General features: G+C 45.7%; 1 protein-coding gene across 4 annotated transcripts in view; it reads right to left on the bottom strand.

Annotated features, from left to right (window-relative positions):
- Positions 1 to 14,177, bottom strand: part of LOC124471294 (NACHT, LRR and PYD domains-containing protein 12-like) — a 99,706-nt gene that overhangs the window by 34,587 nt on the left and 50,942 nt on the right. For all 4 annotated transcript variants that reach the window (XM_047025739.1, XM_047025738.1, XM_047025741.1 and 1 more), the window contains one exon: positions 13,699 to 13,872. In XM_047025739.1, coding sequence (XP_046881695.1) covers positions 13,699 to 13,872 — 174 coding nt within the window. The remainder of the gene's footprint in view (positions 1 to 13,698; positions 13,873 to 14,177) is intronic.

The raw sequence follows: 14,177 nt of genomic DNA, 5'->3' as shown, positions 1-14,177 counted from the left end.
TGTACATACCTCGCCATGCTTTGACGCGCAAATTGTGAAACAAATACGCCTGAAGTGGCGCGCAAAAGTGTTAGTACATGAGGCCCAGAGTGTCAGTTCTACGACTGCGTCACCAGAACGTACTGCATTGACTTCGTCAGTACAGCCTGTCGCGGCTGACTCTGTGCCCAGAGACCCACTCTGTTATGACATGGACAGAAACACCCTTCAGGATGCCCAAAAGGAAGATCCTATCCTAAAAACTGTCAGTGTCAAAAACAGTGAATGGGTCTTGAATGACACTAGACTACCCTTTTCACATCTGAAGGGCGAGCGGTCTGAGCTGCGCCACTACTGGAGAGAGTTTCCCAGACTTGTCATTGTGGATTCCATCTTGTGTCGTAGGGTCCGGCCCCCGCCAGGTGACCCTGTATGTCAAGTGGTGGTCCCAAATAGGTTGCAGAATGAAGTTTTTAAGATGTTACATGGACATTCACTATCGGGACATTTTGGCAGCAATAGAACACTACAAAATGCAGTGACTCGGTGTTATTGGCCCCACATGAGCGCGGACATCACCCAGTGGTGTCTCCAGTGTACTGCTTGTGAGGCACGTAGGCCACCGATTCCACACCAGCAGGCCCCAATGCAAAACATAGTAACAAGTAGGCCTTTTGAGAAAATTGCTGCTGACTTCACTGAACTGCCACTCAGTCATAAAGGTAACAGTTACATGGGATTTGGTCAAAGAGTTATGCAGACACCTTGGAATTCACAAGACACGGACAACCGCCTTTCATCCTATGTCAGATGGTATGGTAGAGCGAGCCAACCGCTCTATTAAAGATCAGTTGGCCAAGTTCCTCTACACCAAAGGGGTTGAATGGGATGATCATCTACACCAGGTTGAGTTTGCATATAATACAAGTGTGCATTCATCAACTAATCATACGCCTTTCTTTGGTAGCTCTGGTAGCTCTGGAGCTTTGGTAGAGAAGCTTGTTTGCCAGCAGACATCATCCTTGGGGACTTGCCAATGGCTACAAATGCTACACCTGGAACCCCTGGTGAATATGCCACGGCTGTGAGACACAGACTTTATTCTGCATTTAACATGGTAGCAGACAACATAGCTATGGCAGGTGCTAAACAGAAGCATTACTATGACCGCCACATGAGGCACAATGCTTATGAAGGAGGTGACCTGGTGTGGGTCAATCTTCCTGCACTTGCCAGACAAAAGTTATCTCCCAGATAGACTGGACCTTTCAAAGTGCTGCAACGCCTTGACTCATCCTCAGGGGAAATTGGAGTGGATTACAACCTACAAGACCAACTGGACCCGAGGGCAAAACCTAAGGTGGTTCACTATAATCGCCTTAAGCCCTACCGTTCACCATGGACTTGTAACTTGGCCCCCACTAACCCTGAGCACATCCAGGCTGAGCCCAATCAGGGTGTTGGCTCCCAGCTCACCGCCCTCTCAGCTTCACGGCCTTATGTCTATCGGAGCTGTGAGCTTGGGGCAAATGAGCCTGCATCGCCAACAATGGACAATGTCCCAGATCCTGTGGCAAACACACCTGCCATTGAAGCACACGCCCCTCAGGAACGGAGAACCAGATTAGGTCGCATTGTGCGCCCTCCCCAACGTTTTAGAGATGACACTTAAGGAATTTCACAACTGTTTTGTATGTTCACATATAGTATAGGCCTACAACATGTATTTTGTTCAGTTATACAGTTGAGTTTTGCCTAATTACCTGATTAGTTTTCTTTCAGAGCTTTATACTGTACCTGTCTTAAAGTGAACTTTCTGGATAAAGTGGAAATACCAGTAGATTGGGATGTTATAGGTACACTGCGGTAGGGCCCAGCATGGATAGCGACAATATATGGCAGAACACAGTATAATTGCATTTTGTGGGATGTTTTGTGTGTGTGTATGTGTTTTTTTCCCCCACAGGCTCCATTTGTTACTCTCATGACAGTAATGTTAATAAGTGATGTGCGTCAGATAAAACGAGGACGTTTTATTTTCTGGAGGGGAAGTAGTGTAAGAACTGTTATACCCATAATGCTTTGCGGGTAATTGGGGGGATATACTAGAAAGCAAGCAAAAGGAGAGGAATTTGTGGTGGCTGGAGTTTGAGTAAAAGTCTTCTCAGTTCGAACTCGTGTGTCTGTGATTCTTTATACATCTACTACACCAAGAACCTATTCCCGGAGAGATAAAGGTTTACACTACGGTGAGCAAGCCATCAGGAAAATAAATGGGTCACAGCACAGAAATGCAGAGAGATTGTGGACATTGATTATTGGCACGCAGAACACGCGTCCAAGCAAGTGCTCTGCTCCCACCTCATTGGCCTAATGTAGGAGTTTGTAAAAGACTCTACACCTTATTTAGTCATAAGGGTCAAACATGACTGCTATTATATAGCAGAGAAAAACTATTTGGGGGTTTTCAGCAGAGAAAACCCCCAAATAGTTTTTTTTCCCCGACTTGAAATGTCTTACTTTTCCTTGTGACCCCAACATTTATAAAATGTAAAAAACAATTAACATCACAACAACCAAAGTGAAAGTGATATTGGCCGGGTTTCCCACATTCGTTAAGAAGCTCTTACATTTACATTTAGTCATTTAGCAGACGCTCTTATCCAGAGCGACTTACAGTAGTCACGCAACACTGCCTTCAGATCAGGAGATGCACAAGCCTACAGCACATCCAGAGCAAACCTGAAAAGGGGCATCAAAAAGGCCAAGCACTGCTACAAGCTAAAGATGGAGGGACACTCCCAACTCTGACACTCTAGTCTGAGGTGCCCTAAGGACTACCGCCCTGTAGCACTCACACCCATCGTTATGAAGTGCTTTGAGCGGCTGGTCCTGGAACACCTAAAAGACTCTCTACCATCCACATTGGACTCACACCAGTTTACCTACCGTAGCAATAGGAGCACAGAGGATGCCGTTTCCATGGCACTCCACTCTGTGCTCACTCACCTGGATAATAAGAACGCTTATGCACGCATGCTGTTTGTTGACTTTAGCTCAGCATTTAACACTGTCATCCCAACCAAGTTAATAACCAAACTTGGAGACCTAGGAATCAACACCTCAATGTGTAACTGGATTTTGGACTTCCTAACTGACAGAACCCAGAATGTTCGATCAGGACTCACCTGCTCCACATCCATCACACTTAACACTGGTGAACCACAGGGCTGTGTGCTAAGCCCATTTCTCTACTCCATCTTCACCTCCGACTGCAAGCCTGTGTATGGATCTAATTCCATCGTCAAGTTTGCGGATGACACTACGGTGATTGGACTGATCAGCAACAACGATGAGACTGCCTGTAGGGAGGAGATCCAGCACCTGGCCACATGGTGCACCGAAAATAACCTGCTCCTCAACACCACTAAAACAAAGGAGTTCATCGTGGACTTCAGGAAAAAGTCTGGAGGCACGCACGACACCTTCCACATCAATGGAATGGCTGTTGAGCGTGTCTCCAGTTACAAGTTCCTGGGGACCCACATCTCGGCGGACATGTCGTGGACGACCAACACCTCCAGCCTGGTCAGGAAGGCTCACCAGCGCCTCTTCTTCCTGAGGACACTGAGGAAGAATCAGCTCTCCTCGGCGATCATGGAACTTCTATTGCTGCGCAATAGAAAGCATCCTGACCAACTGTGTCGCAGTGTGGTATGGGAGCTTCTCTGTTGCGGAGCGCAAGGCACTGCAGCAGGTGGTGAAAACTGCCCGGCGCATTATAGGGACTCTACTACCTGCCATCGAGCACATCCAGAGGAAACGCTGTCTGCATGGAGCTCGCAGCATCCTCAAGGACTCCTCTCACCCAGCCTACACACTGTTTTCTCCACTGCCCTCCGGCAGGCGTTTCAGGAGCCTCCGGACCAGGACCAGCAGACTAAAGAACAGGTTTTCCCCCAGAGCTGTTTCTTTACTGAACTGGAACTCATCTTGATCCACCCCCTCATATACAGCTAACTCTCCTCTCCTACCTCACATCTGCCCCCCTCATATACAGCTAACTCTCCTCTCCTACCTCACATCTGCCCCCCTCATATACAGCTAACTCTCCTCTCCTACCTCACATCTGCCCCCCTCATATACAGCTAACTCTCCTCTCCTACCTCACATCTGCCCCCCTCATATACAGCTAACTCTCCTCTCCTACCTCAAATCTGCCCCCCTCATATACAGCTAACTCTCCTCTTCTACCTCACATCTGCCCCCCTCATATACAGCTAACTCTCCTCTCCTACCTCACATCTGCCCCCCTCATATACAGCTAATTCTCCTCTCCTACCTCACATCCACCCCCTCATATACAGCTAACTCTCCTCTTCTACCTCACATCTGCCCCCCTCATATACAGCTAACTCTCCTCTCCTACCTCAAATCTGCCCCCCTCATATACAGCTAACTCTCCTCTCCTACCTCAAATCTGCCCCCCTCATATACAGCTAACTCTCCTCTTCTACCTCACATCTGCCCCCCTCATATACAGCTAACTCTCCTCCTCTACCTCACATCTGCCCCCCTCATATACAGCTAACTCTCCTCTTCTACCTCACATCTGCCCTCCTCATATACAGCTAACTCTCCTCTTCTACCTCACATCTGCCCCCCTCATATACAGCTAACTCTCCTCTCCTACCTCACATCTGCCTTCGCTTTGTTATTTGCACTACTGGAATGTCAATTTGCACTCCTGTCTGTTTATTACAGTAACAACTGTTTACTTATGAATCTTGCACTACATTACCTTAACTGGATTATGCTCATTTGCACTGCCGACTGTTATTTACAGTACCTATTTAACTGTTTACATTTGCATTTTGCACCGTACTTCTAACTGTAATATGCAATCACTTTCCATCTGCGTTTTTTTATCGCGCGATTAACGCTCTTTTTGGCCTAGCAAACTTTGTAGTTTTTTTTCACATGCTGTTGCAACAACTACCAAAGTTAGAAAAACTACAACACCACACCGGATCTAGCTAGACCGGAAACAACAGGCACGCCACACACTTGTTTGGCTTGCGATCTGGCTAAAGCGTAGTAGCAGAGCCCGTTTACGGATATGAGACATTCTCTGGTAGTAGGTTAACTTTACGTTTTGAGTGGATGGCGAGCGCGAGACGCCGAAATGGATGCCAATAAGATTCTGAATGGAAAGTTTACTTTTAAAAAGTTGCCAAATGGTTCCATTGACAAGACCAAATGTGATCTGTGTGTTTTGTCGTTGTAAAATGAGCTATCATTGCAGCACGTCCAGTCTGAAATACCACTTGATGGCCAAGCACACAGATGATGCAAATTATCCGCCCCCTCGTCAAAGCCAGGCGATTGCAATGTTGTTTTCGATAACAAAAAATATTTGCACAAAGCAATCCAAACCACTTTTCCATGTTGATAAGAGCAATAACATTTGAAAAAAGAATGGGACAAAAAGAAATCAAGGGACATTTAGAATAGATAGAAATAGAAATGTGCGATTAATTGTGATTAATCGTGAGTTAACTATGACATTAATGCGATTAATTGCGATTAAATATTTTAATCGTTTGACAGCACTAATTGTGTTGTTACGTGATGTGCTGTTGTGTGTAATGTGGTCATGAATCTGTGAAATGTTGATACATTATATAGCAATATATTGCATCTGCTGCATGATTGTGTAACTCACACCATGTAGTAAATTATATTTCCATCAACTTTTTAGAAAGGCCTGACCAGGGACTGGGGTTGCAAATTAGCCTATTGGCTAAAAACCTTTTTACGCAGCACATCTACAACATATTGTTATTGATGTATGTAATAATATGCGGTGCATTGTCCTTGACAAATAAACTAACAAATAAATAAAAATCAGAAGCCCTGTGTTGATGTCGCGGTCCGGGCCAACCTGAGAGCCCGGTCTGTCGCCTTTAACTCTGGGGACCCTGATCAGTACAGGAAGGATAGAAACGACCTTGTGAAGGCGATCAAAGCAGCGAAAAGGGCTTACAGGACCAAGGTGGAGTCCAGCTACCATGGCTCTGACCCCAGGTGCATGTGGAGTGGACTTAAAGCCATTACAGACTACAAAGGAAGAGGCTACAGTGAGACCCAGTCCTCTGTCCTACTGCCAGACGAGCTGAGTACCTTCTACGCTCACTTTGAGAGGGACAGTGACCCCCCTCCAGTGGAGTTACCTGAGGGCTTAGCCAGTGGTGTGCCTACAATAACTGTAGCTGAGGCATTGCTCCAGAAAGCTCAACCCTCGCAAGGCACCTGGCCCAGACGGCACATCAGGTGCTGCGCGGACCAGCTGGCAGGGGTCTTCAGTGACATCTTCAACCTCTCCCTCAGCCTGTCTGTACTCCCCACCTGCTTCAAGAGGACCACCATTATCCCTGTGCCCAAGAACACCAAAGTCACCTGCATGAACGATTATCGCCCAATAGCACTGACCTCTGTCATCATGAAGTGCTTCGAGCGGCTAGTCAAATCATTCATCTGCTCCTCGCTGCCTCCCACAATGTACATTGAGCGAAATGTACATTGATACATTTCTCACTACTATATGTATACTACTATACAATATTGCTCTATTGCTGATAGTTTCTGTACCCCACTTGTCTAAGGTTAGTATAGCTCTATAAGGTCAGTATAGGTCATTATGTGTATTAGAGGTCTAGTATATTGTGTTGTATACTATTGTCAAAGGATCCTCACTGAACCTTCGTTTGAATGTACTTTGGAGAAATTATGAATAAATAGTTGAAGGTTGGTCCGAAAGCCGATCATCGCCGCACACACACATACTCGCTGTGAGCTGTAGTGGAAATGTTGGTCATATGCATAGATGTATGTGTATGAAATCTATACATACGTTCATTATGAACAAAAAATTGTTTCCAGATGTATATTTGAGATCAAATGTGATAGATAGATAGATAGATATAGTACTTTATTCATCCCGAAGGGAAATTAAGTTGTCATAGCAGCCGGTATATTTGAAAACAATAAAATACAATACAATAGAATAAAGTGCAAGGAGACAGGTTTAGTGCACTTCTGTGATGGTGGCTCTGACAGAGGTAGATGAGTTGAACAGTCTTTTTGCAGTTGGGAGGAACGATATCCTGTATCGTTCCTTAAAGCAGCGGGGTTAAATGAGTCTGTGGCTGAAGCTGCTTCTTAGCTTGTCCAGGGTTTTGTGGAGGGGGTGAGAGGGATGGTCCATGATTGCCAGGAGTTTTGCCTGTCCTCCACCACCTCCTCCAGGGTGACAAGCTTAGAGCCAACCACAGACTCTGCTTTCCTGATGAGTTTTCTCAGTTTGTTGGCGTCCTTTGCCTTGATGCCCGCACCCCAGGACACCACAGCAAAGAAGATGGTGCTCGCCACAACAGACTGATAGAACATCTGCAGCATCTTGTTGCAGACGTGGAAGGACCTGAGCCTCCTCAGGAAGTAAAGCCGGCTCAGGCCCTTCTTGTAGACGGCCTGTGTGTTGGTGGACCAGTCCAGTTTATTGTCCAGTGTGACACCCAGGTACTTGTATGCCGACACCACCTCCACATCCGTCCCACCGATGCAGACAGGAGAGAGCAGGGGCTTGTTCCTCCTGAAGTCCACCACCATCTCCCTCGTCTTCGCCACGTTGAGCTGCATGCAGTTCTCCCCACACCACTTCACAAAGCGGTCAACAAGGTCCCTGTACTCAGCCTCCCCCCGCCCTTAACACACCCTACAATGGCCGTGTCATCAGAGAACTCCTGTAGATGACACGACTCACTGCAGTGCTGAAAGTCAGCAGTGTATGTGGTGAAGAGGAAGGGGGACAGCACAGTTCCCTGGGGGGCCCCGATGTTACTGATCAGACGATCAGACACACAGTTCTGTAATCTAACAAACTGCGGTCTGCCCGTCAGATAGTCATCGACCCAAGTGATGAGGGGAGCACTCACCTGCGTGCCCTCCAGTTTGGCCTTCAGCAGTCTGGGCTGGATGGTATTGAAGGCGCTGGAGAAGTTGAAGAACATGATCCGGACTGAGGTGTTGGGTCTGTCCAGGGAGGAATAAGCCTTCTGCAGCAGGTAGATGATATGCCTCCCCAGACCATCACTGACCCACTACCAAACCGGTCATGCTGAATGAAGTTGCAGGCAGTACAGTGTTCTCCTTGGCTTCTCCAGACCCTTTCACGTATATCACAGGTGCTCAGGGTGAACCTGCTCTCATCTGTGAAAAGCACACAGGGCGCCAGTGGGGGACATGCCAGTTCTGGTGTTCTATAGCAAATGCCAATGGAGCTCCACGGTGCTGGGCAGTGAGCACAGGGCACACTACATTTACATTTATTCATTTAGCAGACCCTTTTATCCAAAGCGACTTCCAAGAGAGAGCTTTACAAAGTACAGGACGTTGTGCCCTGAGGCCACCCTCATGAAGTCTGTTTCTGATGGTTTGGGCAGAGACATTCACACCAGTGGCTTGCTGGAGGTCATTCTGTAGGGCTCGGGCAGTGCTCAACCCAGGGCCGGCCCACGCTTTTATTGGGCCATAAGCAGAATTGATTTGGGGGCCCCTCTGAATTTGTATAATTACTATTAACATAATATATATCATTTTTTAATTAAGCTGTAGTTTCATGTGCTCTTGGGGGCCCTCTGGTGGCCATGGGGGCCCTAAGCAGCCGCTTAGTTTGCTTATGCCTTGGGCCGGCTCTGGCTCAACCTGTTCCTCCTTGCACAAAGCAGCAGTTATCGATCCTGCTGATTGGTTGAGGACCTTCTACGGCCCTGTCCAGCTCTCCTAGAAAAACTGCCTGTCTCCTGGAATCTCCTCCATGTTCTGGAGATTGTGCTGGGAGACACATCAAATCTCCTTGCAACGGCACGTGTGAATGTGCCATCCTAGGGTTGCCTCCCGTCCCTTAAAATACGTAATCGTCCGGTATTTGAGAATGAGAGAGTGCGTCCCGTTTTGAATCAATACAAATTGCTGATTGGGTAATACTCGCTGCCATCGTTGGTTTGATCGGTTTGTTTCAGGATCACGGCCAATCAGAGTCAGAGGAGGGCGGGTCTCTTGGCGGTGAGTCGATTTGAAAGAATGGCAGAGGCAGCTCCAGATACCCCCCCCCACGTAATAAGAAGTACACTTATTAAAGAAAGTAGGCTAGACATGCTCCAATACTGCACACTACTACTTCTGGTCCACTGCTGTTATCAAGTTCATGATGTTCATGGAAGATCCTTTGCAAGTCTCCTGCACTATATATATTTTTTACAATACACTCTTTTGAGTATCAAAGTATTTTTTAATTTAATGGTAATTAAATTAAACAAATGTAATATGTTTTACAATTCACAAGTTCCTCCAAAAGCCTATTTTTTTGTGGTCTCACTGTCAAACATTGTTGGCCTATGTTTATTATCATCATAGCTGTGTATTCAGCTATGACGATATGACCACTTGAGTTGTGATATAGAGAGAGACTGAGTGCATCTGTTCACACTGATTTTAATAGCAGATATCTTTTTATAATGTCCATGTATCAATCTTAATATTTTTATAAAACATGTTTTACGTTGTGATTTACCACCACAGGCACGTCATCGGTCTTCGTGGCCCCGAGGGGTGTGGCCCCCGCTGCGGCAGGCGTCCCTTATTTTTCTGTATTGAAGGTGGCAACCCTAAGCTATCCTGGAGGAGTTGGACAATCTGTGCAACTTCTGTAAGGTTAAGAAATCTTCTCATGCTCCCAGTAGTGATAATGACTCTAGTTAAAGCCAACTTATCTTATCTTAATCCTCTTCATCCCTAATGGGACATAAGGCTTCAACGACCTGCCTCCATCTAGACCTGTCTTGGATGCTGTGCATCCAAGCTGTGCCCCAGGTTAGGTTCATCTCCTTCAGCTCCGCTGTCACCTTTGGCCGCCAGGTGTTCTTGGGCAGCCTTGCTTCCTTTTCCCAGGTGGAGTCCATCGTAGGGCGATCTTTGGGATGCGGTCCTGGTCCATCTTGAGAACGTGTCCGAGCGGCGTTTGATCTCTAGCACCACACTGTTGCACTTAGTCTTCTTATATAAATGTGCATTGGACATTTTCTCAGGCCAGAAGATTCGGCAGAGTTTCCTGAGGCATCCATTGTGGAAGGCTTTGACGTTTTTCATGTCGTAAGATGTTACTCAAGGATCACATTGACTTACTTAGACTTTTTTTTTTTAGTTAATCTTATATTTTTATTTTACTGTTGCTTGTTTTTTCTACAGGTATACTTGCACTTACAGATTCATGTTGTTTAAATTGTAACTTGCTAACTACATGCTCTTATGGTGTTTCCCTTTGGCACTTATTTTTTGGTTGTTCACAATGTGTGCTTGTTTTGGCTACCCGCAATGCTTTGGGGCTATCTTGTTGTTATTATCAGTGACCTATGCACTTTGTAAAGCTCTCTCTTGGAAGTCGCTTTGGATAAAAGCGTGTGCTAAATGAATAAATGTAAATGTTACTCGCCAGCACTCTGAGCCATACAACAACACAGATTTCACGTTACTGTTGTAGAGCTAAAGCCAACACTAGTGGAAAACCAGTCAAAGAGATGAAGAGGGAGAAACTTGAAATGACCTCCACATGCAAAACCAGTCCTGTTTTGGGGTCGGCTCATTGTTGCCCCTGTAGTGCACCTGTTGTTTATTCCATCAACACAAATGCAGCGGAAACTGATTAACTACCCCCTCTGCTACTTAACTGACCAGATCATTATCAGAGAATTGCAATTTAATTCATGCCATACCCTGATAAAAACTGTTCCTTTAATTTTTTTGAGCAGTGTATTTTAAAGTTGTTCATTTCTTGTCTGCATTCTGTTTTCTATTTGCTTTCATCTTATGTTACATGTAGCAAAACCAACCTCAAGGAATATAATGGCCAATATTATCTTTAGTGATCTGTTTAAATGACCTTAAAAGTGTGTTTCACTTCCTAAAGAACAGCCTTGCACCTGACAGTTACGGCTGAAATATACTTCACGCTAAGTACGTGTACACAAGCTGAATGGCTGCAGCACGTATCCTGCGTTCGTTTGGTGCCTACTTTGTGCACGTCTCCCTGGCCTTTAAATGTACGCATACGCAAGGTGCAATACAGACAGAAATCGTGGGCCAGTATACTATCCCTGCATCTCAGATGGAATGCTACCATCAACCTACCCAGACGCTCCCATGTCACCCCGCTCTTCATCTCCCTCCACTGACTACCCATCACGGCCCGCATCAGATTCAAGACCCTGGTACTGACCTTCCAAGCGGTGAATGGGACTGCACCTGCCTACATCCAGTCTCTCCTCCAGCCTTACACCCCCACCCGCCACCTACGGTCTTCTTCTGACAACCGTCTGGTGGCCCCACCTCTCAAGAGCGCCCGCTCCCAACTCAAGCTCTTCTCCTGTCTGGCCTCCCAATGGAGGAATCATCTCCCAACCTCCATCAGAGACACTGACTGTTTCCCCACCTTCAAGAAAAGGCTAAAGGCACACTTATTCCGGGAGTACACCAGCACTTCAGAAAGATTTGTTGGATCAGATGTTGGCTTATTTCCTCCAGGAACACAATGACAACTATTGAGGGACTTGTTGGTCACTTGTTGGTTGAACTTGCTGTGAACTATATTATTGTTGTTTGCTTTCCACTATGTACACTCAAGCACTTTAGAGGATTATTTTGATTAATTGAACATGCTCTTTTGGATTGACCACTTGGCACTTATTAGCTTTTTCACAATGTATGCTTCATGTTTTGGCTGTTTTAGCCAGTAACATAGTAGTATTATACACCAAGCACACTTCTTACTATTCCTAATCCAAAACCCTTCATGCAGTGGAAGAGGCATCAACCACAGGGACTGATGTGGAAATTGACACCATACTGTTGAAACGATGAAGATGGATATGATTATAGATTTATCTGATTGAAAATTAAACCTTTTTTTTACCCCTTTTAGTATTATTTTATATCACTGGAAACCATATGTTAAGCTGTTGACTTATTATAGTTGGGCTTAGTATTATTACCACTAAACGATAGAAGCTATTGAGCCTGAGTGTGAGATCTGGGTGACAGAGGCTGAGGAGTGAGGGAGAAGGCCACCTGGAGGCAGGCATCGTCCTTCGCAGGCAGAGGCCTGAGCTACAAGTCAAGATGCACTGTTTATGACTCCACACCTAGAATCTTATCTGTGGCCGCCTGCACAAGGTCAGCACTAGCCCTAAGCAGTGCGTTAAGCTGGGAACACAAGTCTCTGACTCCCGGTCTATCAGCACCGGATCTCCTCAGGGCTGCATCCTTTCCCCTCTGCTCTTCTCCCTGTACAACAACAGTTGCACCTCCAGTCATCCGTCTGTCAAACTCCTGAAGTTTGCGGACGACACCACCCTCATTGGGCTCATCTCTGGTGGAGACGAGTCTGATTATAGGTGGGAAGCAGACAACCTGGTGACCTGGTGCAGCCGGAACAACCTAGAGCTCAATGCTCTCAAGACAGTGGAGATGGTTGTGGACTTCAGGAAGAATACAGCCCCACTCACCCCCATCACCCTGTGTGACTCCCCAGTCAACCCTGTGGAGTCTTTCTGCTTCCTGGGTACTATCCTCTCCCAGGACCTCAAGTGGGAACTGAACATCTGCTCCCTCACCAAGAAAGCTCAACAGAGGATGTACTTCCTGTGGCAGCTGAAGAAATTCAACCTGCCAAAGACAATGATGGTGCAATTCTACACAGCCATCATTGAGTCCATCCTCACCTCCTCCATCACCATCTGGTACCCTGCTGTCACTGCCAAGGTTAAGGGCAGACTGCAGCGTATCTTTTGCATTTTTAACTGGTGATTCTGCACTTGGCAGTTAGGATTTATGAGAAATATTCCTCAGGTTGCTTTGTCGAGTCCATAGTCCTAAGCACAGCTTTTTCTTCCTTGACGCTACCTAACATGCATCTTCGGCTCATATCTTACTGCAAGGTTTTGGTAATATCATACATTTTTATATTTACTGTAATTAAGTCTATTTACTATAAATAATGTTGTATTTACCTTACATAATTTTGGTATGTGTCTTTATATTTCGAATCTATTTTTACGGCCCATCCAACCACCTCATGTTGACTTACCACAGATTTGACCACTGCCCTGTATCCATAACGAAGCCAAATGATTGGTTAGACTGATCGTACTGGATTGAAGTCTTTGATGTGCAGTGAGCCAATGACTGAAGGGCCCTGGGACAGCTGTGTGTCTGTCTTGTGATTGTGGGACGGACCAATGACTCTTGAGAATGATGTATTATAAAATGATGTGTTGTCTGAAGTTCTGTGGGTTTCAGTGTGCATCAGCTGGGAAGTGCTGATGTCACCGGATTCTCCAGTTCTGTCTAGGAAACTAGATGGAGCTGTCTAGCAAATGGTGTTTGTGTACTGTGTTACTGTGTTAAACTCTTAAGAATTGATCAATATAATGCTAGATATTTCTTTTGTCAAAGGAACAATATCTCTCCCACAAAAATGCTCATGGTTGTATCTCATTCCTGACATGCAGTTTCAATGTAACTAATAAGCAACCACATGATCAAAATCAAACATGCAATTGTGATTGAATGTGTAACTATTACTTGTCCCTGAACATGATTACAGACCTCAGTGTCTCCAGTTTGCAGAGTGGATTCCCCAGTCCAGCAGAGAGCAGCTTCATGCCTGAATCCCTCAGGTCACTGTTGCTTAGATCCAGATCTCTCAGAAGGGAGGGGTTTGACTTCAGAGCTGAACCCAGAGAAGCACAGCCTTCTTCTGTGATCTGACAGCCTGACAGCCTGTAGAAGGTAATCATGATATGGATTACAAACACTACTATCTTCTAGAGGTAGAAATAAAGAATATCAGTCTGATCATTTCCCATGGGTGTTGTGGTGATGTAGCAGTGGAATGTTGTTCCCCTAGATTACACACTGGATTGTACATGAGGACCAGGTCAAGTGGGTCAAATGGAGAGGGGGAGGTTGATTACTTAATGTCAAGGTCAAAAATTCAATGTGTTTTTGTTTTTTAAGTACATTACAGACATAAATCAAATTGTTGGTGTACAGACCTTTGAACACATATATGATATGTATTTGTA

This window comes from Hypomesus transpacificus, chromosome 9 (genome assembly GCF_021917145.1).
Source record: "Hypomesus transpacificus isolate Combined female chromosome 9, fHypTra1, whole genome shotgun sequence".
Classification (NCBI taxonomy): Eukaryota; Metazoa; Chordata; class Actinopteri; order Osmeriformes; family Osmeridae; genus Hypomesus; species Hypomesus transpacificus.
This window is presented reverse-complemented; position numbering and strand designations above follow the sequence as displayed.